This window comes from Peromyscus californicus, unplaced genomic scaffold, assembly GCF_007827085.1.
Source record: "Peromyscus californicus insignis strain IS unplaced genomic scaffold, ASM782708v3 Scaffold_22__1_contigs__length_63687245, whole genome shotgun sequence".
In the NCBI taxonomy this organism is placed as follows: domain Eukaryota; kingdom Metazoa; phylum Chordata; class Mammalia; order Rodentia; family Cricetidae; genus Peromyscus; species Peromyscus californicus.
This window is the reverse complement of record NW_026294525.1, coordinates 32,246,823-32,271,691: the sequence shown is the minus strand read 5'-3', so window position 1 is coordinate 32,271,691 and position 24,869 is coordinate 32,246,823. Positions and strand designations below refer to the sequence as shown.

General features: G+C 40.7%; 1 protein-coding gene across 1 annotated transcript in view; it reads left to right on the top strand.

The window, feature by feature from the left end:
• Enpp3 (ectonucleotide pyrophosphatase/phosphodiesterase 3) overlaps window positions 1-20,112 on the top strand; it is a 79,326-nt gene extending 59,214 nt beyond the window's left edge. Inside the window, exons 18-25 of the mRNA XM_052750635.1 lie at window positions 711-889; window positions 2,241-2,292; window positions 3,579-3,733; window positions 14,563-14,698; window positions 15,484-15,561; window positions 16,420-16,552; window positions 18,280-18,436; window positions 19,942-20,112. Of these exons, the coding sequence (XP_052606595.1) occupies window positions 711-889; window positions 2,241-2,292; window positions 3,579-3,733; window positions 14,563-14,698; window positions 15,484-15,561; window positions 16,420-16,552; window positions 18,280-18,436; window positions 19,942-20,112 (1,061 nt within the window). The remainder of the gene's footprint in view (window positions 1-710; window positions 890-2,240; window positions 2,293-3,578; window positions 3,734-14,562; window positions 14,699-15,483; window positions 15,562-16,419; window positions 16,553-18,279; window positions 18,437-19,941) is intronic.
• Window positions 20,113-24,869: the final 4,757 nt, after the last annotated feature.

Below are 24,869 nucleotides of genomic sequence, written 5' to 3'. Positions count from 1 at the left end.
CTTTATATGTATATATGTGTGCCTACATGAATTTTTGTGCACTGTGTAGGTACAGATACCTGCAGAAGCCAGAGGGTGTTGGGTCCCCTGGAAGTGGAGTCACAGGCAGCTGGGAGCTGCCAGATCGATGCTGGAAGTTAAACAAGGGTCTTCTCTAACAGCAGCCAACGCTTCTAACCACTGAGCCCCAAGAACATAGTTTTTGTCAAGCATGGTGGCACATACCTCTAATCCCAGCACTAGGGAGGCAGAGGCAGGTGAATCTCTGGAGTTCCAAGCCAGCCTGGTCTACACAGCCAGTTCCAAGTCAGCCAGGGCTACACGGTGATTCTGTCTCAATAATAACAACAAAAACAACAAACAAATAAACAACAATGCGTATAGCTTTATATACTCCACAGTCATGGTATGTTTAAGGAGCAAAGAGATCATTTAAACAAAGCAGATTTTCTCTAGAGTGATAATTCATGGAAGTTGCTGTGGTTCATCATAGGGAGTGTCCCAGTATAGACAGGCAAGAGGCTGGAGACTTTAGGGATGGAAGTCATGAAACTAAGTCATATCTGCAAAATATAGCCACATTGCAGCAGGCTTTATAACAGGCATTAAACTCTGGGTGACTCTCCCCCACCCCCAATACCCCACATAGGAGTTGTTGCCTTCCATGTCCAAGCTAATTTGAACTGATTGTTATTTTTTAAAAATAACAGATCTCCTACACATTCAACCAGCACCAAACAATGGTACACATGGTAGTCTAAACCATCTTCTGAAGGCACCCTTTTATGAGCCATCTCATGCAGGGGAATTGTCAACACCTTCCAGCTGTGGCTTTACCACTCCATTGCCTACAGACACACTGAACTGCTCATGTCCTGAGCTGAACTCTGTAAGTAACAGCTTCATGTCTTTACAAGAATGTAAAGAGTCATCAGGTTTACATTCTGACTTGGATGCTTATTGAGTAAATACCTCTTGTTTCTCTGACCTGTATCTGGAAGTGAGATATTATAGTGCGTATGCTATAAGGTTAAGTATGTGAGTACTTTCTGTGAACTGGACAGCATTATTTGGAAAGGAATTGTTCATTTTACTGCATGTGAACTCACCTTAGACATTCAACATAGTAATCATGGCACTCTGAGTTCTCTTTTAAGCCATTTTCTTACAGCTTAAGAATCAGATGGTGTCCTTAGCTATTTAGAACAGAGGGAAAAGGGATTATAATCTGGCTTTAGACACACTCAGTAGTGTGTGTGTGCTGTGTGGCATTTTCTGAACAGTAGTGCAGAATCTGTCAGGAGGCAGTTGAACACTGGAAAACTGGCAATATATACAGAAAAGGTCTTTTTAATAGATTAAGCTCTGGGCTGAGTCCAGAAGTAAGGCTTCAGATCCCAGGAGACTGTTGATAAGGTAAAGTTTCACTACGAGGAGGAGAGCCAAGGACAAGAATCAGAAGAGTAACTTAAAATGTAAGTGGTATAGGTAGGAACTGTTCCTCATTGCTATGCGTGAAGACTCTGAAGGATAGAAGTCCAGTAAAATTTCTCAAAAATGGTAAGTCTGTAGGAAAAGATCCTAGGAGGGGTGTAGAGTTCTTTTCTGTGTATTTATCTTCAGATGGTGATTTCCAGCTTTCTGTTCCAGACAGCTTCAATGGAACTGCCATGAAAAAAATCATTAATAATATAAAATAGGTAATCAGTTCCATATTTTAGAGATAAAAGGGGCCCAAGAGAAGTTAGATATACTACTATTCAAAATTTTGCAGTCCTATCTGACTGTAACCCCAGAATCTCCCTCTGGAAAGAATACCTTTTGTTGTTCAAAATGTGGCCTCAGAACTAGCTTACCATCTCTTCTAAGTCGGAAAGACATGTGGGAACTCAGGCCATCCCCCAGGCTTGTTGAATCGGAATCTGAACTTTAACAAGTTCTTCAGGCATCTGTATTCACACCCAAGTTTGAGAAGCATCTGGACACAGCCATCCCGACTTAATTCCAGCTGGTATCAGGATGCTTTTCCCCATTAACAATATCTTTGCAAACACACACACACACAGTGAGGCAGAAATACTTCTATGTTTCTAAGCAGCGACATAACTGGAATTTAATCACAGATTAGTCTGGGTCCATTGTTCAGTAGTAAAACATTTTGTACCATTGCTTGCAGAAATATTCTTGGTCATTCTTTCAAACTCTGACTTATGTTTTCCCTTCTCTCTCTCATCTTGCAGAATGTTCAGCTAGAACAAGCTAATCAAATGCTCAATCTCACCGAAGGAGACAGTAAGTCAGTAGATACCTAGAGCTAACAATTCACAACACTGCCCTTGGACGATTTTCCAAACTGAACTCACAAAGACCTTTGAATGTAGATTGTATGGACAATATACAAGAGGAGCAGGCAAACAGACATAGACCTCTAGGAACAGAGTAGCCAGCCTGGAGCTACAGGGTTCCCAGGAACACCCTTAAAATGCTTCATCCACGTCTTTCATTCCCTTTCTAAGCTATGAACAAATGGAAATGCTGAGTTTGAACCTGTTCTTTGGAGCCTTCCTGTCTAGCCTCTGTGTCTTCATCGACAGTAGTTGTAACAACCTTATGTAGTTGTAAGGTTTTTTTTTTTTCAGTCCATGGAGAGAATTTACAAGTGTCTTTTGCATTAGTATTACCATGATGTATTATTTTGTAAGTATTAAAGTCACAGTAGCTCAGTTGCATCAGCTACAAAATAGGGGTACCGTCATCCCTAATATCTATGGAGGGTTGTTCTTGGACCCCTTGTGGATACCCTGGATCTGAGGATGCTGAAGCCCTTATAGAAGATGGTGTAGTATGTGCATGTCACTTCTGCATATCCCTGCATGAACTTTAAACCATTTTTGAATTACTTATAATATCCAATAATGAGATCAAGGCTATGAGAATAGTTATTGTGGTATATTATCTGGGGGTGAATGATAAGAAAAAAATTCATATATGTGCAGTTCAAATAAAATTTTTCTAGATATTATTAAGTTTTTGCAGTTGAGTTTATAGCAACACATTAAGGACAAACACATAAATAAATAAATAAATAAATAAATAAATACATAAATAAATAAATATTGAAGAAACTCTCATCAGCTCTTCAGGATGTTAAAACACTGTAAACAAGGTGACGTAACAACAGAAGTTCGCGTCACTGAGTTCTGGAAACTGAGTTTAAAGCAAAGGTGCCAGCAGATTCCATGTCAGCCCAGGCCCTGCTTCCTCATCCTAACCTCACACAGCAGAAGGTGGATAATGAATCTCTCTAACAATTCTCTTAGGCTGTAGCTTGTGAGCTCTTCAATGATGGGGAGGTAAGGAAGGAAGGCTTCAGGTCTTTGCTGAGCCCCTGGGGTGGCCCAGTGACGTGTCTGAACTTGACTTTTGTGGTGGGTGTAATGAGATAACAATCTATCTCAGGACTGCTGCAAAATACTAATCCAATGACCTGACATAGAACCCACCACCAGAGAATGGTAGGTAGCTACTGTGTGCCGTTTTGCTGATGTCAAGAAAGTTCTATGTCATTTTTATTTCAGTCGCAGAAACAGTGAAAGTAAATTTGCCATTTGGAAGGCCCAGGGTGACCCAGGAGAGCAAAGAGCATTGTCTCCTCTACCACAGGGGATACATCAGTGGATTTGGAAAAGCCATCAAGATGCCCATGTGGAGCTCATACACAGTTCCCAAGCCGGTAAGCTTTTAGCCCCGCCGTCAGCCTGCAGTGTTAAGATTCTAACTCTGAACTCTGTAAGGGCTGAATTCAGTTTTGCTGAGTACAGACTCCTGTCACTTGCAAGGAAAGGCTGCAGTGATGACCTAAAGGCCCTATAGGTGGTGTGTGGGTACAGAGAAGGAAGACATTGGGTTTGCCTGGAGAAATTAGAAGTAACAATGTAGGCCAGTTTGCTAAGTGGTAAGGAGGGAGACAAGGACATTTCAAACAGAAGCAAAAGGAGGATCATGCTATCTTGCCTGCCTACTTCCTGGAGTAGGCGGCCAGTGTACCTTAGAGGTGATAGTGACTTACACAAGGCTCTTGTCTCTTTGATTATTTAATAAGCATTTTCCTATGTGCTGTGAGCTGTGAAAGGCACAATGTAAATGCTATCCAATCCTCCCTTGAGTGGTCTAGCGTTCTAGAATATTATATGTATGTATGCATTGCGTCACAGGTCTCTTTAGCCTGAAGTTGAGAACCTGCTGATGTAAATCCCTTTCCCTCTTATTGGGGGCTATGGGGGTCCAGCCCCTTGATAGTCCCCTCCCAGGGTCTGGGAAGAATCTACAACCAGCTGATAATTAATCTTTGGTGAAAAGAAATGAATCTATGTACATGAAACTCCTTAGTCAATATACTTTACTATTCTGTGTCAGTTCTCTCTCTACACAGCTTCTATTCTGCTCTCATTTGTAGCTCCTTTCTTGCCTGATTTCTCTCTATACTTATCTGCAGTCCCCTCTAGGTTCTATCTTAATTCCTTCATCTTAGTTCTGCCCCTTCTAGGTTCTCATCCATCTTGTTCTTTCCCATATCATCTCCTCTCCCATCTCCTTCTCTCTCATCTGTTTCTTCCTCATCTTGTTCTTCCCCATCTGGCTCTTCCTCATCTTCCATCTCGTTCCTCTAGTCCTCTCTTCTAGCCTTCAATCTAGTTCTTCCCTGTCTCAGTTTGTTCCTCTCAAGTTCTTACCCATCTAGTTCTTCCATTCTCTTTTCTCTTCTCCATCTCCCTGTACCCTGAGAGTCCCAGTATGTATACACTTAGAAGCAGTATTCCCTTAGCAGTGTAAATTCAGGCTTCCAGGGTCAAATGGAGGGGTGATAAGAATCACATAGAGAGGCAGTAATTGTTAATTATCATTTGCAGCCCAAAAGGGAAGTGATTAATGGGGAAATGAATTAACTAAAGACTAAATTTGGGTAATATCTAAGAAGAGGGATCTTATGTGCTCAACTATAACCTTAAGCATGATTGGTAAAAAATGTTAAGAATCTATAAGTTGCTGGTGCATGCCTTTAATCCCAGCACTCAGGAGGCAGAGGCAGTCAGATCTCTGTGAGTTCGAGGTCAGCCTGGGCTACAGAGTGAGTTCCAGAAAAGGCGCAAAGCTCCACAGAGAAACCCTGTCTCAAAAAACAAAACAAAACAAACAAACCCAAAAACAAAACAAAAAAATAGAATCTATAAGTTGCTGGGTCAATGGGAGAAAATAAAACTGCCTTCTTTTTTCCTGTGGCTCCTATCTGTCCAAGCTATCTGCTGTTTTTTTCTGCAGGGTGGGGGAAGGTGTGCTCAGTTGCTAGGCAGCCTGTGTACAGCTAGATGCCTCTGGTCATAGTTAAAGGGAGATCTGGAACTAGAGGTAAGATTTGGGAAAGGAGGTAGTTAAGCTTAATTGGCACATCCACCAGGCCTTCTCAAACAGGTAACCTGGATGCTTAAGTCTGTTCTTAGAGAGTACAGAGGTATCTCTGATAAGGTACTTTCTTCCTTCTGGGGATGGTCCTGGCCGGATGCTGCTAATGATGATAATTACAGGGAGACTTGAACTGGGGTTCTGGCTGTGCATAGCTGTCAGCGCACAAGGTTATCTAAATATTCCTTTAGTAGAGGGGAAATGGTGCCCAATAAATGATGGGAAAGCCACAGTAGCACACAAGAAACTCATAGCAGGAAACGGCTGATAATCAAAAGCTAAATATCACCAAGGCTTCTTGAATCTTAGCTTGACCTCTGGAAGGCCCTTGGCTTCTTCCTGGTATTAGCTTTGTCATAATCAGCTGAAATCCTACTGTGTATATTTCTGTGGCTTGCAGCACCCTCTCCACTATCTGGCAAACTCCTGATCCTCTAAATGGTGCTGGGATGGTTGGGTACCCATCATGAAGAAAATATTAGATTCCTGCCTCATGCTCTACACAAACTTAACTTGCTGACTGACTTATAGGCCTAATGAGAATAGCAAATCCATATTTTTTCATTTACATTTTTATGACCTTGGGGATTTTGGGAATAATACTAACAAAATTAAAAAGGGAATTGAATTAGACTATATTCGTGTTAATGTGTATAGAAAGGAAAAATCATAGACGGGACAGTACATTTGCATTGGATATAGAAACAAGTAATGAATATCATGAATAGTAATTAGGGTCTAAGACAGATAACCAAGCCCTCTACATAAACAAGAGAAAGGCAAACAGCTTAGTAAATGCACAGTAAAAAATGATTCCAGTGATTCAATCTCATTTGCAATCAGGGAACTGTAGATGAAAGCAAAGTCTGCCCGAAATCTATCCATGAACTTCTTTAGTGGAGGGAAGGGTTTTATTTCAAGTCTACAGGACAATAGCACTGTATGGGCACTGCTAACTGAATGGTGTGTATTGGGCGAATTAGTCTCAACATTGTAAGGACAAAGCTATACCACCAAGCAGAAGGGTGAATAAATAACCAGAAAACCGTGTGTGTGTGTGTGTGTGTGTGTGTGTGTGTGTGTGTGTGTGTGTGTGTGTAGAAAAACCATAGTATTTATGAGCCAAAAAGTTTATGACAAACTCTAGCTATTACTGGTCTTGCTAAGGGCACCACTTCCTTTCTAGACAGGAAGTAATTGGCTGCATCTAGTTTATCTCCTCTTCTTGGTCCAGTTAGGGACATTTGCAGAAAAATAAGCATGTTTTTCTCCTACCAATTAAAGCTGTCTGGGTCCTGAAAGTCAGCTTCACAGCCAACAGTGATTCAGCTGTGGCCATTACTAACAGGGTGCTAATGTTTGTTTCCCAAGGTGGGTAAATATTTTACAGTTACCTGAGTTCCTATGTAGGCTGGTAGCCCTGTTACTCTCTTAATAGGCACACTATTCAGGTGTTTGTGTGTGTGTTTTCAGCTTGCTTTAAAATAATCTCTAGTTTGTGTTTGTTTTTGAGAGCGACAGCATGTTCAAGGTCAGTTTCCTTGTCCAGTCCCTGACCATGAAAAGTCTAGGCAGGCAGGGCTTGCTTGGAGTTAAGGGGATGTTTATGTTTTTGGTGCTTCTCCTTGTTGTCTGGCATTCCTGAATTTACTAGAGCAGTTGAGGATTTCAAAGGCAGAGAGATTGTAACTGGGTTCAGGCTAAATTAACGTCATTACCAAAAGACCCTGTGCATTCTCTGAGCCCACAAAAGTGATCGTGTATTTCCCGCTACACGTGACAGGATGGGCTTCTAGCAATTTTCTGCTTTCTAATTCAGAAATTACTCTGCCTGTGTGTTGTGGTTCAAGAAAATTACACAGAAGGATGTTTGGATCTTCACATAAAATGTCGTAGATCAGCTCTGCATCTGAGAAATCAGGCTTTAAATAAGCGTTTCTGGAGCACGGGTACAATCGCTTTGTCTTTCAGTTTTACGGCGTCTTTGTTTTTCTGTGGTTTTGGTGGGTGTTGTCATTCTGGTTGTTATCGCAGAGGAGTTCCGGGGGAGGAACTGTGACTTGAAATCATGGTCCTCCCACAACAGCTTCTGGAAGCATGAAATCTGGTCAGGGTTTTCTTGGGTTTGCTTCTGGGCCTACTCAGTAGGAAAGTCTGAGTTATTTGTCTAACTAGATAAAAAATAATGAAAATAAAGCAAGAATTGTGGTGGTTGTTTAAAGGAGATACTCCATTAATTTAGTATGAAATTGAAACTTTTATTGATTAAAAAGTTAATAGTGAAAAATACCTATCATTCTATAATATACATATATTCTATATATACATATATAATATACATATATATATATACACACACACACACATACATTACATAGTGTATATATACATCTCCCACACCATTGGGAAGTTTTAAAATCTCTCTATCTTTCTATGCATGCGTGCGTGCGTGCGTGCGTGCGTGCGTGCGTGCGTGTGTGTGTGTGTGTGTGTGTGTGTGTGTGTGTGTTGTCTGTATATTCAGATATGTAAGTGTAGATGCACATGTGGGGGTCTTTGGTATTGGTCCTCACCTTCTGCCTTTTTTGAGACAGAGCCACTGCTGTCCGTGGCTGAGGAAGTGAGGATAGCTGGACCTGAAGCTTGCAGAGTCTCTCCTGCCTCCACCCATCTTGCTGCAGGAGCTCTGGGATTGCAGACATGCACTAGAGTGCTGGGCTGTGTGTGGATTCTGGGGATCCGAGCTCAGGGCTTTACACTTGCTGCAAGTCCCTGCTGCTGAACCAATTCGCTGCCTCTGAGTGGGAACTATTAAAAAGGCCCTTGGGTCCTGTAAATTATGACCTAATCATGTTTGTAAGGTTTTTTATTTTTATTTTTTGAGACAGGGTTTCTCTGGCTATTCTTTGTAAGTTTTTAAATAACCAAGGACAATACATGTCCCACACATTTTTTTTTTTGAACTTCTAGTCATTTTTCTATAGAAAAAGAAATTATACAGTCGGGTCAATAATCAACAGCTGTGTGCAATTGTTGACTTTACCACAAGACACACTATAGTGTAGCTGGTTGTTTTATTACTCTTTGACTCTTTGAGGGGTTTGCTACCCAGCTCCCAAATATCACACACAAGGCACATTCTTACTTATAAATGCCTGGCCTTAGCTTGGCTTATTTCTAGCCAGCTTTTCTTTCTTTTTTTTTTGGTTTTTCGAGACAGGGTTTCTCTGTGTAGCTTTGCGCCTTTCCTGGGACTCACTTGGTAGCCCAGGCTGGCCTCGAACTCACAGAGATCCGCCTGGCTCTGCCTCCCGAGTGCTGGGATTAAAGGCGTGCGCCACCACCGCCCGGCCTTCTTTCTTTCTTTTTCTTTTTCTTTTTTTGGTTTTTCGAGACAAGGTTTCTCTGTGTAGCTTTGGAGCCTTTCCTGGAACTCACTCATAGAGATCCACCGGGCTCTGCCTCCCCGAGTGCTGGGATTAAAGGCATGTGCCACCACCGCCCGGCCTAGCCAGCTTTTCTTAACTTAAATTATTCCATTTGCCTTTTGCCTCTTGGCTTTTATCTTTATCCTACATACCTTTCTTTACTTCTTGCTCCATGGCTTGCTGTGTTGCTGGGTGGCTGGCCCCTAGAGTCCTCCTCTCCTTCTTTTCTGGCTTCTCAGTCTTTTCCTCCCAGATTTCCCCTCCTATTATCCTCTCTGCCTGCCAGCCCCGCCTATCCTTTTTCCTGCCTTGCTATTCAGCTTTTTATTAGATCAATTAGGTGTTTTAGACAGGCAAAAGTAACAAAGCTTCACAGAGCTACACAAATGCAACGTAAAAGAATGCAATACATCTTTGCATCGTTAAACAAATACTCCACGGAATAAACAAGTGTTAACACATCTTAAAATAATATTCTACAACACTACGGCTTTTGTGGGCAGCCCACGGATAGGGGCATCTATCACTTTAATGGAGTTATTTTTTTCTTGCTGATCAAGATCTGTTTGGTCCCCACACCAGAATGGAAAGAAAAGCATCTCTTTGTTGTCCGTGCCTCATTTTCACTGTTCTTGAAGGATTTTGAGAGGTGGGAAGTCTATGTTTTCTTCGCGTCTCTGACAACATTTTCCTTATTGTTTTTCCTGCCTTTCTTTGGGGTTCAGAAATCTCGGGGTCTCTGGAAAGATGTGGGGTCGAAGCTTTGCAGGAGTGCTGGGTCGGGGTGGGGTGGAGATGGTGAGTGGTAGGAGGGGCTCATCACCATCGCTTTTCCTAGGACAGGGCGGGAGGACATGACAGAGCTTCTCTGCATCTTTCCAGGACTGGGCTGTCTCTTGCCTCATCCTACCTTCAGAAACCAGGCTGTGTCCTGTTGTTCCTAGTCTTAATGTGCGGCCCTTCGTGGGTTCAGGTTTGATATATGAAAAATAAGTCTGAAAATTTTCAGTTAGCAGAAAGTGTGTGACAATGTTTTAATACTTTCGAGCTTCAGCCATCATGATCCATTTCCCCTCAGTCCAGTGTGAATTCCACTTTCATAATACTGTGAACAGTTGGGCTGACCGAATTGCTGGTGCACAATTTTTAAGCTACAGTCTCTTTCTGTATCACGATAGCCTTCCCTCCTAAACATTTTCATGATTGCAACTGTAGGCAATTACATTCTAATAGCTAAATTCAAGAAAAAAAATCCTAGTAACCATGGGAGATGTTAGGATAAAATCATGAAATGTAATCTATTTAAAAATCTCACGATGTCCCAGGTGTTTATGGAGCTGACTGGTTCAGGCATCGAGGTTGTCCTAGTTCATGACATAGCCAAGTGAAGGAACTAGTCATTCGGAACATTTTCATATGCTTTTGAAACAGTGCAAATTAAATGAGTTTTCTGGACCCTGTATCTTAAAGTAGGGTTAAAAAAAAAAGGTTATTGTTAATCTATTACGTTTAGCCAAACATCTTCCTGTTTCTTGGTCTGCTTCTTTCTGCTTTCTTAGACAGGAAGAAGAAAAGGCACCCCTTTTTTTGACAGTGGGTCTCATGTAGCTCAGAATTCTTGTCCTTCTTGTCTGTCTTCACCTCCTGAATGCTGAGATTGCAGGCATGTGCTAGCACATCCAGTTTGGGGAGGTGATGGGAACCGAACCCAGGGCCTCATGTGCACTAGACAAGCACTCCACAACTGAATGTATTATAATACAGCCCTAGCCCAAGCTGATCCATTTTGGGGACTATGCAGATCTCAAAATGTTTTTTTGTTGTTGTTGTTGTTGTTTGTTTTTTTGTTTGTTTTTGTTTTTCGAGACAGGGTTTCTCTGTAGTTTTGGTGCCTGTCCTGGATCTCACTTTGTAGACTAGGCTGACCTCGAACTCACAGAGATCTGCTGGTCTCTGCGCCCTGAGTGCTGGGATTAAAGGCGTGCGCCACCACCGCCTGGCTCTCAAAATGTTTTTATTCTGGCTTTATACTTAATGGGTGGTTTAGCAGGCTTTTGAATCTTTGAATTTTTTCTTTATAAACTTATAGGATATTATATTAATGGGCCAATGTTGCAGTTCCCTACTTTTCCTCACCTATTTGTCTTTATTTTACTTTTTGAGATATATCTTCAACATCATCCTCTAGAGCATACTATTTTTGCTTTCTATTTTTTCTACATATCGTTTTTACTTCCTATGTTTTTTTGTAGCATATAGATGCTATATATCCCCATACCTATCTCAGGGTTTTCTTCTGCTTTCTATATTATCTCTTTGATTCCTCTTTCTCTCCCCTCACCAAATATCATTTGGACCTTCCTTGGCTGTCCGCTCACTTTTTAGGTATGAGGCACGGAACTATGTGGTTGGTGCTTTCTGACTTAACAGGATTCCATAGTTTGATTAAAAAGAGGAGCGGCCATCTTGCCATGTACTTTAACTATAAATATTAAGTTTTATTATCAGACTAATTTGTTTCCCCAAGAAAGGGCATTTCTAATCCAAACCACCGGTGGTGTATACGATCTACAGTCTACGTGGGGTCATGGGATTGGGGGTGGGGTCTGTCACTCAAGCAGAGTTTCATCTTCTTCTTGTCAATATTAGGTATGTCTGCTCCATGCCCTGTACTATGGCTATCTGTAGTCTAGGCTCCCCAGAAGGTAAGTGTTCTATTTGTCCCCTCTCTTCACATATGTTTAAGCTCCCCTCTTGCTTTCAGTCAGGCCTACACAGTCCTCTGTTTTGGGGAGACATCAAGCTCTACCCTTCTGCGTTCTTGCTGTTGTTTGGTGCTTCCCCAAAGCGTAGGTTGTCGGCTTTCATTTTCCACTCGCCCCCTCTGTCTGCGTACTGTTTACATGCTTTCTAGCTTCTGTATATCTTTTCTCTTTGCCACATTTAATTATCTTTCCACTTTACATAGCCATTGCTCTTGGTGCCGTGTTCATGAAGACATTTTCACACACACACACACACACACACACACACACACACACACACACACACATCACAGAGCCTCTTCCCCCACCTCCTTCTGTCCTCTTCCTCAGGTCTCCCCCATCCCTGTTAGTCCCTTCATCCCCTTAGAGCAGCGATTCTCAACCTCCCTAATGCTCTAACCCTTTAATACAGTTCTTCATGCTGTGGTGACCCCCCCAACCATAAAATCATCTCATTGCTACTTTGTAACTGTAATTTTGCTACTGTTATGAATCGCAATGTAAATATCTGATATGTGGTATATCTGATATGCGATTACCAAAAGGGTCATGGCCCACAGGTTAAGAGCTGCTGCCCTGGACAGTTTGGCCTCTACTTTCTTGTCATATATATGTACATGGTTTTATGTATCTATATAACTCTAACAGCCACACATAAGAGAAAACATACAATATCGTCTTTCAGAGACTGCCTGGATTTGCTTAATTATCTCTTGCTACATCTGTTTTTCTTGCTACAACATACCTTTATTTTGTTTATGACTGAATGAATTCCATTGCGCATATGTAGCATGTTTTCTTTCTCTATGCCTCTGCACAGCTGTAGTGAATGATCCTGCCGTAAACATAGAATTTAACCCTCTGGGTGATATGTTGGCTAAGAGTCCTTTAGGTAGACACATAGGAATAGAGCAGAGTCATATATATGGTAAATCTAGCTTTTAGTTGTTTGTCTTTTTTTTTTTTTTTGGTTTTTCGAGACAGGGTTTCTCTGTGTAACTTTGCGCCTTTCCTGGAACTCACTTGGTAGCCCAGGCTGGACTCGAGCTCACAGAGATCCGCCTGGCTCTGCCTCCCGAGTGCTGGGATTAAAGGCGTGGGCCACCACCGCCCGGCAGTTTGTCTTTTAAAGGAAGTTTCATCTTGTTCATTAACCACTTCTGAACATTTCTTGTAATTTCTTTTTTTTTGGGGGGTTGGGGTTTGAGACAGGGTTTTTCTGAGTAGTTTTGGTGCCTGTCCTGGATCTTGCTCTGTAGCCCAGGCTGGCCTCGAACTCACAGAGATCTGCCTGGCTCTGTCTCCCCAGTGCTGGGCTCAAAGGCATGCTCCATCACCGCCCGACTCTTGTAATTTCTTATGTGTCTTCATTATTAATGTTTCTTCATGAGCTTTAGAAGAAAGCAAAGATAAAGGTGTATATTTAATCAAGATGAGAACTGTGCTGAGTTCCCGGGAAGTGCTTTCCTAGGGAAGCACTGCTGTGTGCCAGCATTTCCAGTCCCTGCCTCCCGCCCCCCCCCCACCCCCAATTCCCTTCCCTTCAGCAGTCTCCTGCTCTAGACCCTTGGCACGTGCTCCTCTGCCTGAGAGACCACTGCCTTTGATCTCACGTGTATCAGAGAGACAACATAGCTAACATTTGCTATAAGCACAACACAATGAATAAGAAACAGGACAACCTTAGCATAATTTTCTTTTTAATGCATTATTTCAAGTTTTTTTTTTTCTCCAGAAAAATGTCCATCAAGTACAGGGCAGAATAAATAAATCAAGGCCTCTGAAAATGGAAACAAATAGTATATATTTTTCACTTATTTATGAGTATATATTCATCAAATGTGATGACCACATAACGCATTGTCATCATGCATGTGGAGCCCACGCATCAATCACACTTGCAGAATAATCCTGTGGATGAGGTTCAGTATTAGTCTTCAAATGTGATTAAAAAGGAAATTATATCTTTTAAATCTACTTTATGATTTATTTTACAAACTTACTTTACTTGAAAAATAAGAATGTTTGGAAGCCGGGGATGTAGTTCAGTTGGTAGAGTGCTTGCCCAGCAGGCGTTAAACTCTCCACCACCATATAAATAAGACTTGGCAGAACATGCCTGTAATCCCTTGGAAGGTAGAGGTATGAGGATCAAGAATTAAAAGTCATCCTTGGCTATATGGCAAGTTCAAGGCCAACCTGGTATACATAGTCATAATTGTATATGGTTTAACACATGTGTTATATATAATATGTATATATATATATATATATATATATATATATGTTATATGTTTAGATAAATATAGCTCTTTGTAGGCTGATTAGAACTTCTTGCCCAGTTTAGAAAAACTGTAGCTGATTCTTACCTACATGTACAGATGTACACCAACTGTCTGTCTGGTGCCCACAAGGCCAGAAGAGAGTATCAAATTCCCTGGAAGTGCAGTTACAGACAGTTATGAGCTGCCGTGTGGATGCTGGGAACTGCACCAAGGGGCAGCCAGTGCTGTTAACTAGGGAACCAGCACTCCAGCCCCAACACTTTCAACCCACTTCCTATTTGCATGCACAACATATCCCTACCGAAAAGTTCAGTCCTCAAAAAGATTTTTTTCTTTTCAGCAATAGTTCCCGTTATTCCTTTGCTCTCAGTTCAGGCTTTATTCTGCAAATGTTCTTTTCCAAGGTATATTTGATTTGTCCTCCCAATGTCCCCTAACCAGAAGAGAACCACACAAAAAAACAGCTGAATACATCCATTCCCGTTGCTGGCGTAGACCTGATTCACTAAGAAAATAGGAAGAGGGTAAATGAAAAACAGCCCAGGGAAGTCGTAAACCAAATAAGGCAATGGGTCAGCCACAACTGTGGGTGTAATTTTTCCCCCCTTTTCTCTCTTTCAACAGGGAGACACATCGCCTCTTCCTCCCACTGTCCCAGACTGTCTGCGGGCTGATGTCAGGGTTCCTCCTTCTGAAAGCCAAAAATGTTCCTTCTATTTAGCAGACAAGAATATCGTCCATGGCTTCCTCTATCCTCCTGGTTAGTGAGACTCTTTTTTAGAGCACCAGCTAGAAAGCCCTCAATCAGCTGGATGTGGCGTGTGTGTTAAACATATATTCCCTGCCCAAATGATCTGCTTGGGCTGCCTAAGAGGCTTTGGCGGTCATGGGCTGGCCAGAGGTTCCTTAAAGATTTAAGCTCCCTTAAAGATTAATAAATTTTTCTGTGGGAACCACACATTAGTTCTAATCAGGCCCAGATGTTTAGAGAGTTCATCAGGTTTAAGTTTAATTTTACAACTGAAGGGTATTTGGAAAGAGACACAAGCATCTAAGAAAACATTATCTCTGGCATCATGCCTGCACTAAGGTTCTCTCAGAGAACGCAGCTGCTTCTTAGCGCAAAGAACTGGGGCTGGAACCTGGCCTGTCAGCTTGGCTCTGGGTTCGAGAGCTTTGAACTGGAGATTAACCAGCCAAATGAATTACAAACTGCTTTGTTTTTTTTTTTTAAAGAAAGGATCTCTCTTGGGGTCACATGAAAGCCAATGGGATTTTTCTAAAACTCAAGTCTTTTTTTTTCTGTTTGTCAGGGAATGTAGTTTTCATGAGAATTCCAACAATTTCAGTTTCTGGGAATGGGTTGACTCCTGGTATGTGACTCTAGTTTTTTTTTTTTTTTTTAAGTCATGAACAAAGATGGTTGATTAAGAGATTCATGATTTAGAGATTTGGAGAGTTATAGTAGAAAGAGGTTTCATGAAAGTCAAAAAACGAGTCAGCTGAAATCCTGTATTAAAGCATATATATATGTTTGTTTTACAGCAATCAAAAGAACTTCTGAGAGTCAATATGATGCTTTAATTACAAGTAATTTGGTTCCAATGTATGAAGAATTCAAAAGTAAGTGTTTCGCCTCCCCAGTCCCACACTGGCCGTTAGGCTCAGGGCCTCACATGTGCTGGACAAGCACTCTTCCTGACCCATAAGTCCGCTCTGACCTATGTACCTGGACCCAGATGCTCAGCCCGTTGTTATTCTTTATTTTGGAATAGGGTCAATTGACCAGACTGACCTTGAACTCACTTTGTAGTCTAGTCAGCCCTTGAACTTGTTATCTTTCTTCCTAATCCCACAGAGTAGCTGGGATTGCAGGCCTGGCGGTGCATACATATTCACCTTAAACTAATGGAGTGACTCCTTGGACTACCAAATGGAACCTATGTTTTATTGCTACAATTTGTTATTGATATTGAATCATTTTATTCTGTTAAGTTTAAATACGGGTGCAAAACTCTTGATGTAGTTCCTTTTCAACCAGACTTGCTGCTAGAATTTGATAATTTAAAAATTTTTGGTTTTGTCTCTTAACTGTTAAGAGCTATTCATAAAGCTGAATTTTACTAACATTCACATAAGTAATGTAAATGTATCCCAGAATGATGATTAATAAGAGAGCATGTGTGTTCTGACTGTTGTTGACAACAATGGTTGAAGGAATTTGGAGGCATATTTTGCTCTAATTTCAAGTCTGAAACTAAAGCAATAAAGAATCGTCATTAACATGTCTGCTTCCTTTTGCTGCATGTATGCAATCATCCAATCACCACTGCCAGTTACTGAAGTAGACTGTGATGCCATTTAAATGCACAGATAATAGAAAATACTTCCACATGTTCAGTAGAAGCAGATATTTTAAAATACCTCATTTTTTCCTTTTTTTTATTTTTAGTTTTATTTTTTTTATTTTTATTTTTTTAGAAATGTGGGACTACTTCCATGAGGTTCTCCTTATAAAATATGCTGTGGAAAGAAATGGAGTGAATGTAGTTTGTGGACCAATATTTGATTATAATTATGATGGCCATTTTGATGCTCCAGATGAAATTACACAGTAAGTAATTTGTCTTTTTGATTTAGCAATAGAGTATTATAAGAGAAAATCTCAATACTTCAGGTGCTATATAATCTCAATATTACAGAGTATATACATAATAGCTGCCAATTTTCAACTTAAACTTCCTAAATATTTAGCAAAAAAAATCATATAGTCAAAATTTAAACTAATAGCCACTGCAAAAGTGTGCAGGGAAAGTTTAGTAAAAATTTTCGTTGAAAAAGTTATAAACTGTGAGCCAAGACAAAATGAGATTTTTCTGAAAGAGATATAGAGAATCAGTGTAGGTTCAATGAATATAGATTTGAACCAAGTGTAATTTGGGAAAAAAATCAAATAAAGACTAAGTTTACCTTAGTAAATTTCACAGATACAGTGGGCAATCTACAAAAGTATTTTTCAACAGAGGATGTAAATAGATTTCATTATAAAACCAGCAGGACCAAAGTACACACGCCTGATTATAATAGACTGTTTAAGACTGATTAAGAATGGCTACTGTGCTTTATTGTGCTTTAGAACTTGACTGTTTCATAAAGAAGTCCCATCCATTGCTTCTTTTCCTATCAAAATGTCAGGAGGTTAAAACTAAACAACCGCCGCACCCCAGCCCAGATCCGCGAAGCTCCGGTTTCCACTTATGCCTTCTGATAAAGCAAAGCTGGGCTAAGGATGGAACCAGCCCCTGCATTGTTTCCTGCTCTTTCATGTCACTGCTGTTTATTTGTTTGATTTTGAGACAAGGTCAAATGTAACCCAGGCTGGCCTTGAACTCACTATGTTGCGGAGGATGTACTTGAGTCCCCGATCCTCTTGCTTCTGTCTCCCAAGTGCTGAGGTTATAAGGTGTGTGCCACCGTATCTGACTTGCGTTTTATTGTTTAGTTGAGTCTACTCATCGTTTGCTAACATCAAATATTCTCGTCGAAATACTCTAACAAGTATTTTGAGAGCTCTCTACTACATAGGAGGTACTTCTTCAGTGAGACTTGGTCTATCTACAAAACAACTCGATATTAGGTTCCCTTAGCCCCTAGTCGGAAATGAGGAAACCAGGGCTAAGAGAGATGAAGCAACTTGTCTAATAGATTCTTCACCAAATACGTTGGAAAAGCCAGAATGGGAATCCAGACAGCCTGACTCTGAATCAGTAATAGGTTGCTGCCTGTACAAGTTCACACATTTCTTCTAGTGGACTCAACTAATACCTTTACTTTTCACTCACAACTTTAAAATGTACCTTCTCATTTGTTACTGGAAAGGCAACCCGTGCACCATCAGTTATGTGGATTTGTCCCCAGGTAAACCCTGTGGACACCTCCATGTTAAAGTTATTAAATGAGAGTCTTCGAGGAAAAGATGCGTCCACACACACAGTGGAGGCACAGGGAGTGGGATCCTTTGTTCTTAGCACCTACTTCATCAGAAGATATCCCTGTGAAGGATGAGGCCAACAGACTTGGGAAACACAGATGGCAGGATTCTGTGTAGTCTTTCCTTGTATTCTGGTATTTTGCTATAATGCTAGAATGATCACACTTAGCATTGGACTAGAAATTTCTGGCTCACCGAAGTGGAAGACTGATAAAACTACACTTCCCATACAATCCATGCTTTCCACTTATTCCTTCTGGCAAGTCTTCACCTGGGCATTTCCTTAGAGCTATAGAAAAAAAAAAAAAGACATTTGTAATGATGTCAAATCACTTCACTTGTCTTTTCAGACATGTAGCCGACACTGATGTTCCTATCCCAACACACTACTTTGTGGTGCTGACAAGTTGTAAAAACAATGCCTACACACCCGACAGCTGCCCTGAGTGGCTAGACGTCCTGCCTTTCATCATCCCTCACCGACCCACCAACATAGAAAGCTGTCCTGTGAGTATGCCTGGGAGAGAGCCTGGGGCCCAGAAAATTATTACTCCCATCTATCTCATCTGGGCTGCCACAAAAGTAGTCTGTCTAAAACATGTTTTAGTGCTTTATGGATAGTTTTGCTTGTCTGTAGATGTGTGAGCTATAGAATTAATATCAAACATGAATCTGCACATGTAAACAAGTATTTATATCTGAATGTCTTTGTGTATGTGTGTCTGTATTTGCATATAATTGATACTCACTAGGGTAATATAACTAGTTTTTACTCTGGACACAAGCATTGAAGTTCTACACTGAGGTTGGCGTTAAATTAATGTTTCCCTGAATGAAAGAATATGTAAACAAAAGTCCCAGCACCTTGAAGCATGAAGTGTTAAGCACACACACATTCACAGGGGGTGGGAAGGAGAGGGAATTAGAATTTGGAATATAGCAATATGGGTGAGACATTTATAATTATGAGACACTTGAATCAATTAACCACTATTTCATACTCACAACTGGATAAAGATATGACGACATGGGGATCATCTTCCACTACCTACAAGAGTGTAAATTGACATAAACATTTTAAAGAATGTTATGCTTAATATTTTATAGAGTTATAACTACACATATTCAATAATCTAAAAATTTCATTTATATAACCTCAAATCTATGCTCTTAAACACAAGGAGAACATTCCAAGTTATTCATCACAGTATTATTTATAATAGTGAAAATACCCATTCATATCAGCTTTGTAATTTTGAGAAGCTGCATTAAATTATGATGAAGAAATACCAGAGACTTCAGCTAAAAATATGACCCATCTAGATCTGGGTCCATCATGATGGATAGATTATAAACTTGGCCTTGAATGAAAAATAACTGGAAGACAGCACTTACAGTGCCCTTGGTGTAAGTTCAAAAACCCAAACCAACGCTGTGTACCATACACTGATCTGTAGTAACAGGTAGAGGACTGTTTAGTTTCACGGTGACTCATGTAAGTTAGTAATGTTTGCTCTGAACCTAGGAACAAAGCAGCAATACCTAAAATACATGTCTTTAAAAATATTTGCATCTAGGGGCTAGGGAAATAGCCCAGTTGATAAGGTGCTTTCCAGGCAAGCATGAGGACCTGAGTTCAGATCCTCACTACCTGCATAAAAAACCTGAATGGTGTGCTGCACACATGCACTCCCAACCCTGGGAAGGTGGAGGCAAGAAGATCCCTGGAACTTAACACAATATCTCAGCATCTGGTCTCCACATGCACATACATGACCATGTATGCACACATACACAAGCTTGTGACTGCAGCAAGTACACTGTGGGTATGAGTTTATGGTGGCTAGTAATTCTTTAGTATTTTTGTTTGATTAAACAAAATTTAGTTGTATCAATGAAGAGTCATGGCAATAAAAAAAATCACAAAAGGATTGTTACCTAAGTAATACAATATCTTTATGCTAATGAAAAGGGATGGAGTGTGGAAAACAGGTTTGTGTTTCATTTTCCAGGAAAACAAAACAGAAGACCTCTGGGTGGAAGAGAGGTTTAAAGCCCACGTTGCCCGGGTCCGTGATGTGGAACTCCTTGCTGGCCTTGACTTTTATCAGGAAAAAACACAGCCTGTCTCTGAGATTTTGCAACTGAAGACATATTTACCCACATTTGAAACTGTTATTTGAATGAATGTGTAAAGCAATTTGACAACATGAAGAAATTTTCTGTCAAAAGAAATCATAAAATAAAATTTTCTATTTTTCCTTAATCCTTAAAGTCATATTGCATATTTTCATTCTAATCTATCTTTTTCATTGCTGTAAACAGTTGTTAGAAAATCTTTTTGAATGTAATTTTATTCATCCCCCCCATGCACCCCTGAACCTCATATACACACATGTGTGTTGGTGCCCAAGGAGGCCAGAAGAGGGAGTTGGGTCCCCTAGAGCTGAAGTTACAGGTGGTTGTGAGCTGCTGGCGTGGGTGCTTGGAAAGGATCCTGGGTCCTTTTCAAGAGCACGGAGTGCTCTTAAACACTAAGCCATTTTCCCAGCACAAGTATAAAAAGTTATGCAATGACACTGTAAACTACCGAGAGGTGGAGAGGTGAGACTCAAACAGAAGACTCCTTTCGTATGTCCAGCAACGTGATGATAGTCTATGTATAGACAGAATCCCTTCCAAGTTCCTCTCTTCCAACATGGCTCCAATATAGAGGACAACTCCTGGGCTTTAGATACCTCTCTATTTGGAGATAAGTGCTGGATGTTTACAATCCTGAACTGTGTGTGGTCCTGGAAACGCAGTTTGCCTACAAGAGTCTCTGGTCATGGCTAAACTGTTGAGCACTTGACCTTGTAACCGGAAGGTTTCTCCAGTCTTGCCTGGCTGCAAGGTCCCACAGCCACTTACAAAATAACGACTCAGAGGCTTATATTAATTACCAATTGCATGGCACATGGCAGGATTTTTTGCTAGCTAGATCTTATAACTTAAAGTAACCCATTTCTATTGATCTATGTTTTGCCACGTGTTCCATGGCTTACCGATCTGTTGGCATGTTGTTCCTTGGGTGGCAGGCTGGTTTCTCTCCTTTCTCTTCCCATCTAAATAAAGTTGCCTGGGGGTCAGAGCTAGGCCAAATGGCTTTACTTATCAATCAATCAGAGCAACACATATTCACAGCGTACAGAAAGACGTTCCACAGCATGACATAGAAATAAAAAGGTCAGTATGGGAAAAATTAATCTGTTTCACCTAGAGATTATGTAAAAATTTACCTTCTTTTTGTACCTCATTATTCATTATAAAGAAATATGTAGGGCGGCATGGTGTTGCACACCTTTAATCTGCCCTTGGGATGCGGAGGCAGGAGAATCACTGTGACTTTGAGGCCATCCTGGTCTGTATAGTGAGTTCCAGGCCGGCCAAAGCTACATAGTGAGACCCTGTCTCATAAACAAACAAGACAAAAACCTCAGAAATATGAAAAGCTAGGCTGTAGCTCTGTGATGGGGGCATGCTTCCCTAGCATGTGCAAGGCTCTGTGTTCAGGCTCCAGCACTGCTAGAAAAAGAGAAAAAAAAGAAAAGCCAAGAAAACTAGAAAAAAGAAGTTTGTGAGAAAGACTATTCTGAAAGAATGAATGTCATGATTTAAAGGACCATGGACTTAATGGGAATTGCAACTATAATTTTCAGCATTTCATTTTTATTCTGCAATAAGATTTTGCCTTTTAAATCTAACAATATAAACACTGAAGTTAGCTGCAGTAAAGTTATTATTTAGAAAGACCATTAAACACATGGAAAGTTGAAAAAACAGCCTGAAGTATCCTTGTGTCACCTTCACTACAGCCTCAGCGATTGTGAACATTTGCACTACATATGTGCATATATATCATATATGTGTATATACACTATATATTGTGTAAATGTATTAAAAGAGCTTTATGAAAGTGCACTGCAATCATCTGACCCATTTATTCCCAATCCTTCAGGGTATATTTTCTAAGATCAAGGGCATTAACACAATCAACCAGGAATTTAATGTCAAGACTGTATGGACATACACTTTATTGACTGACGAAATTTCACATTTGAATAATATTCTTTATAATATTTTATTTTCTGGTCCAGGATCCGAAGCAGATTCATTCACTGCATCAAGCATTCTCTTCTGTTTGAAGTTACTTGTCTCAGAAAAAAAGAAAGAAAGAAAAAGAACATGTGTTCATTTCTCACATTTTAACAAACAGCCTTGATGGTTTTGAAGAATCCTGGCCTCCTGTCCATGAGGATTTGTGGGACATTTCCTCACAGTCTCCTGCTCTCCACTTTGGGCAGTGACAATACGCTGGTGGCATTTGTCCTCAGTACTTTATATTTGGCAGAAACACACTGTTGATTTGTGTGGTTGGTACTGAGAGCACACTGCTCACTTGGTTGAGTTGGTGGTCACAGATATCTGATCTATAAACACAGTAGTCTCCTTTTAGAATATATGCTGTATGAGCAGAAACTATTGAGATCATTGACATATTATGTTTACGTTGTTCCCAACATAATTACTAAGATGAAGCATAGTTTTGAAGATACAGCAATGAATAATATTGTAAATATGAAGTTTTATGTTTTGGGAAGTGTATCTTCTAGGTGAGTTCCTTAAAATGAGGAATATGTATGTGTACATTTTAAAATAAAACTAGAGTATATTGGTACAGATTTAATTATCAGGTCAATTTTTTTAGCTCTGAGTTCAATGAAGCATGGTTTTCAATCCAACCAAAAATGGAAATTTTCATTTTAAAAGTAGTATGTATTCATTATAAGACTACCCATACAATATAAACATATCTGTCATGTGTTAAATAACAAATTAATTATACATTAGCATGTATAAATATTAAACTCATATGTAATCTTCTCAATCAATGTTTACAATGATTAAAGCCTGTTGACCCATGATCCTTGGCATGGCTCTCCTTTGAAGCATAGTTTTTAAGTATGGGATTTGGAGAAATGTCCATTCATGTTACTGTAGTTCAGACGCAAATATCCCCCCCCCCTTGGGTAATTTCTAATTTTTAGGAAAATATGTTTTAAAGATTTATAAATCCCTTTCTTAAAAAGTAAAAAAGAGACATGAAAATAGAAAGGGACTGGTTGGGAGGAGGAAGAGATCAGTCAGAAGAGAGGGTAATGGAGGAAGTATGCTCAAAATACATTGTAGACGTGCACAAAATTTCATAACAAAGTCCACTATATAACTAATACATGTTCATTTAAAACATGGAGAAATTCAAAAAAGCTCTTTCCATCAGAAAATGGAAATTACTGGAGCAAGCAGGACAACTGCTGCGTGACATTTCAATAAATGACATGTGCTTTGTCATCTGGTACCCACGACCTGTGTGGTTGCTCATTCACAGTACATGGCACAGGTGTGGTGACAAAGAATAATCTGAGCATCCAAGATGATCATACATCGACCTTTTAAATTATTAATTACATTTATTCACTTATTTTACATACCGACCAAGTTTCCCCTCCCTCCTCTCTATGGTGATATTTCATTTGTACTGAAATGTGATTTTATTTGTATGTTAATAAATAAAGTTGCCTGGGGGGTCAGAGCTAATAGCAAGCCATAGCAGAAGCCGGGCAGTGGTGGCACACACCTTTTTTTTTTTTTTGAGATTTTTTTTTAATTTTTATTTTTATTTTGCAATACAGTTCAGTTCTACATATCAGCCACAGATTCCCTTGTTCTCCCCCCCTCCGGCCCTCCTCACCTTCCCCCCAGCCCACCCCCCCATTCCCACCTCCTCCAGGGCAAAGCCTCCCCCGCGGACTGAGATCAACCTGGTAGACTCAGTCCAGGTAGGTCCAGTCCCCTCCTCCCAGGCCGAGCCAAGCGATCCTGCATAAGCCCCAGGTCTCAAACAGCCAACTCATGCAATGAGCACAGGACCAGGTCCCACTGCCTGGATGACTCCCAAACAGATCAAGCCAATCAACTGTCTCACCCATTCAGAGGGCCTGATCCAGTTGGTGACCCCTCAGCCATTGGTTCATAGTTCATGTGTTTCCATTTGTTTGGCTATTTGTCCCTGTGCTTTATCCAACCTTGGTCTCAATAATTCTCGCTCATATAAACCCTCCTCATTCTCGATAATTGGACTCCCAGAGATCTACCTGGGGCCTAGCCATGGATCTCTGCATCCAGATCCCTCAGTAGTTGCATGGGGTTTCTAGCACGACAATTAGGGTGCTTGGCCATCCCATCACCAGAGCTGGTCACTTCGGGCTGTATCTCGACCATTGGGTGGCGCACACCTTTGATCCTGATCGCATGACAGACAGATCCCTGTGTGTTCAAGGATACAGCCAGCATGGAGACACATGCCTTTAATCTCAATACCAACCACAGAAGACCTGGAGGTCTATATAGACAGGCAGTGACAAGGAGAGGTCATGTGGCTGGGTTTACAACCAATGAGAAGGCAGAACAGAAAGTCAATAAAAGGGCAGGTACACAGGAAGTAGGTCTCTTTCTGAGGGGAAGGACAATAGTGGGAGTGAAGGGTAAGAGAGGTTTTTTTTTTTAGTATCAGCTCTTAATTACTGCTCTGACCTCTTGGGCTTTTAACTCTGCATTTGGTTCTGTGTTTGTTATTTAATAAGACTGTTACATCTACATTTGGCACCCAACGTGGGGCTCAAACCCACGACCCTGGGATTAAGAGTCTCATGCTCTACCGACTGAGCTAGCTGGGCTTCTTACCCATTTAAAGTTTGAGAATAGGTCGAGATCGTTTTGGCCCCAAGACCTCTAATCATTCGCTTTACCAGATAAAACTGCATACATCGCCAACCCTGTGCACTCGGGCCTCGGGATCCCACCTCGGGCCCTGGGCGGGGCCCTTCACCTTCATTGCGCC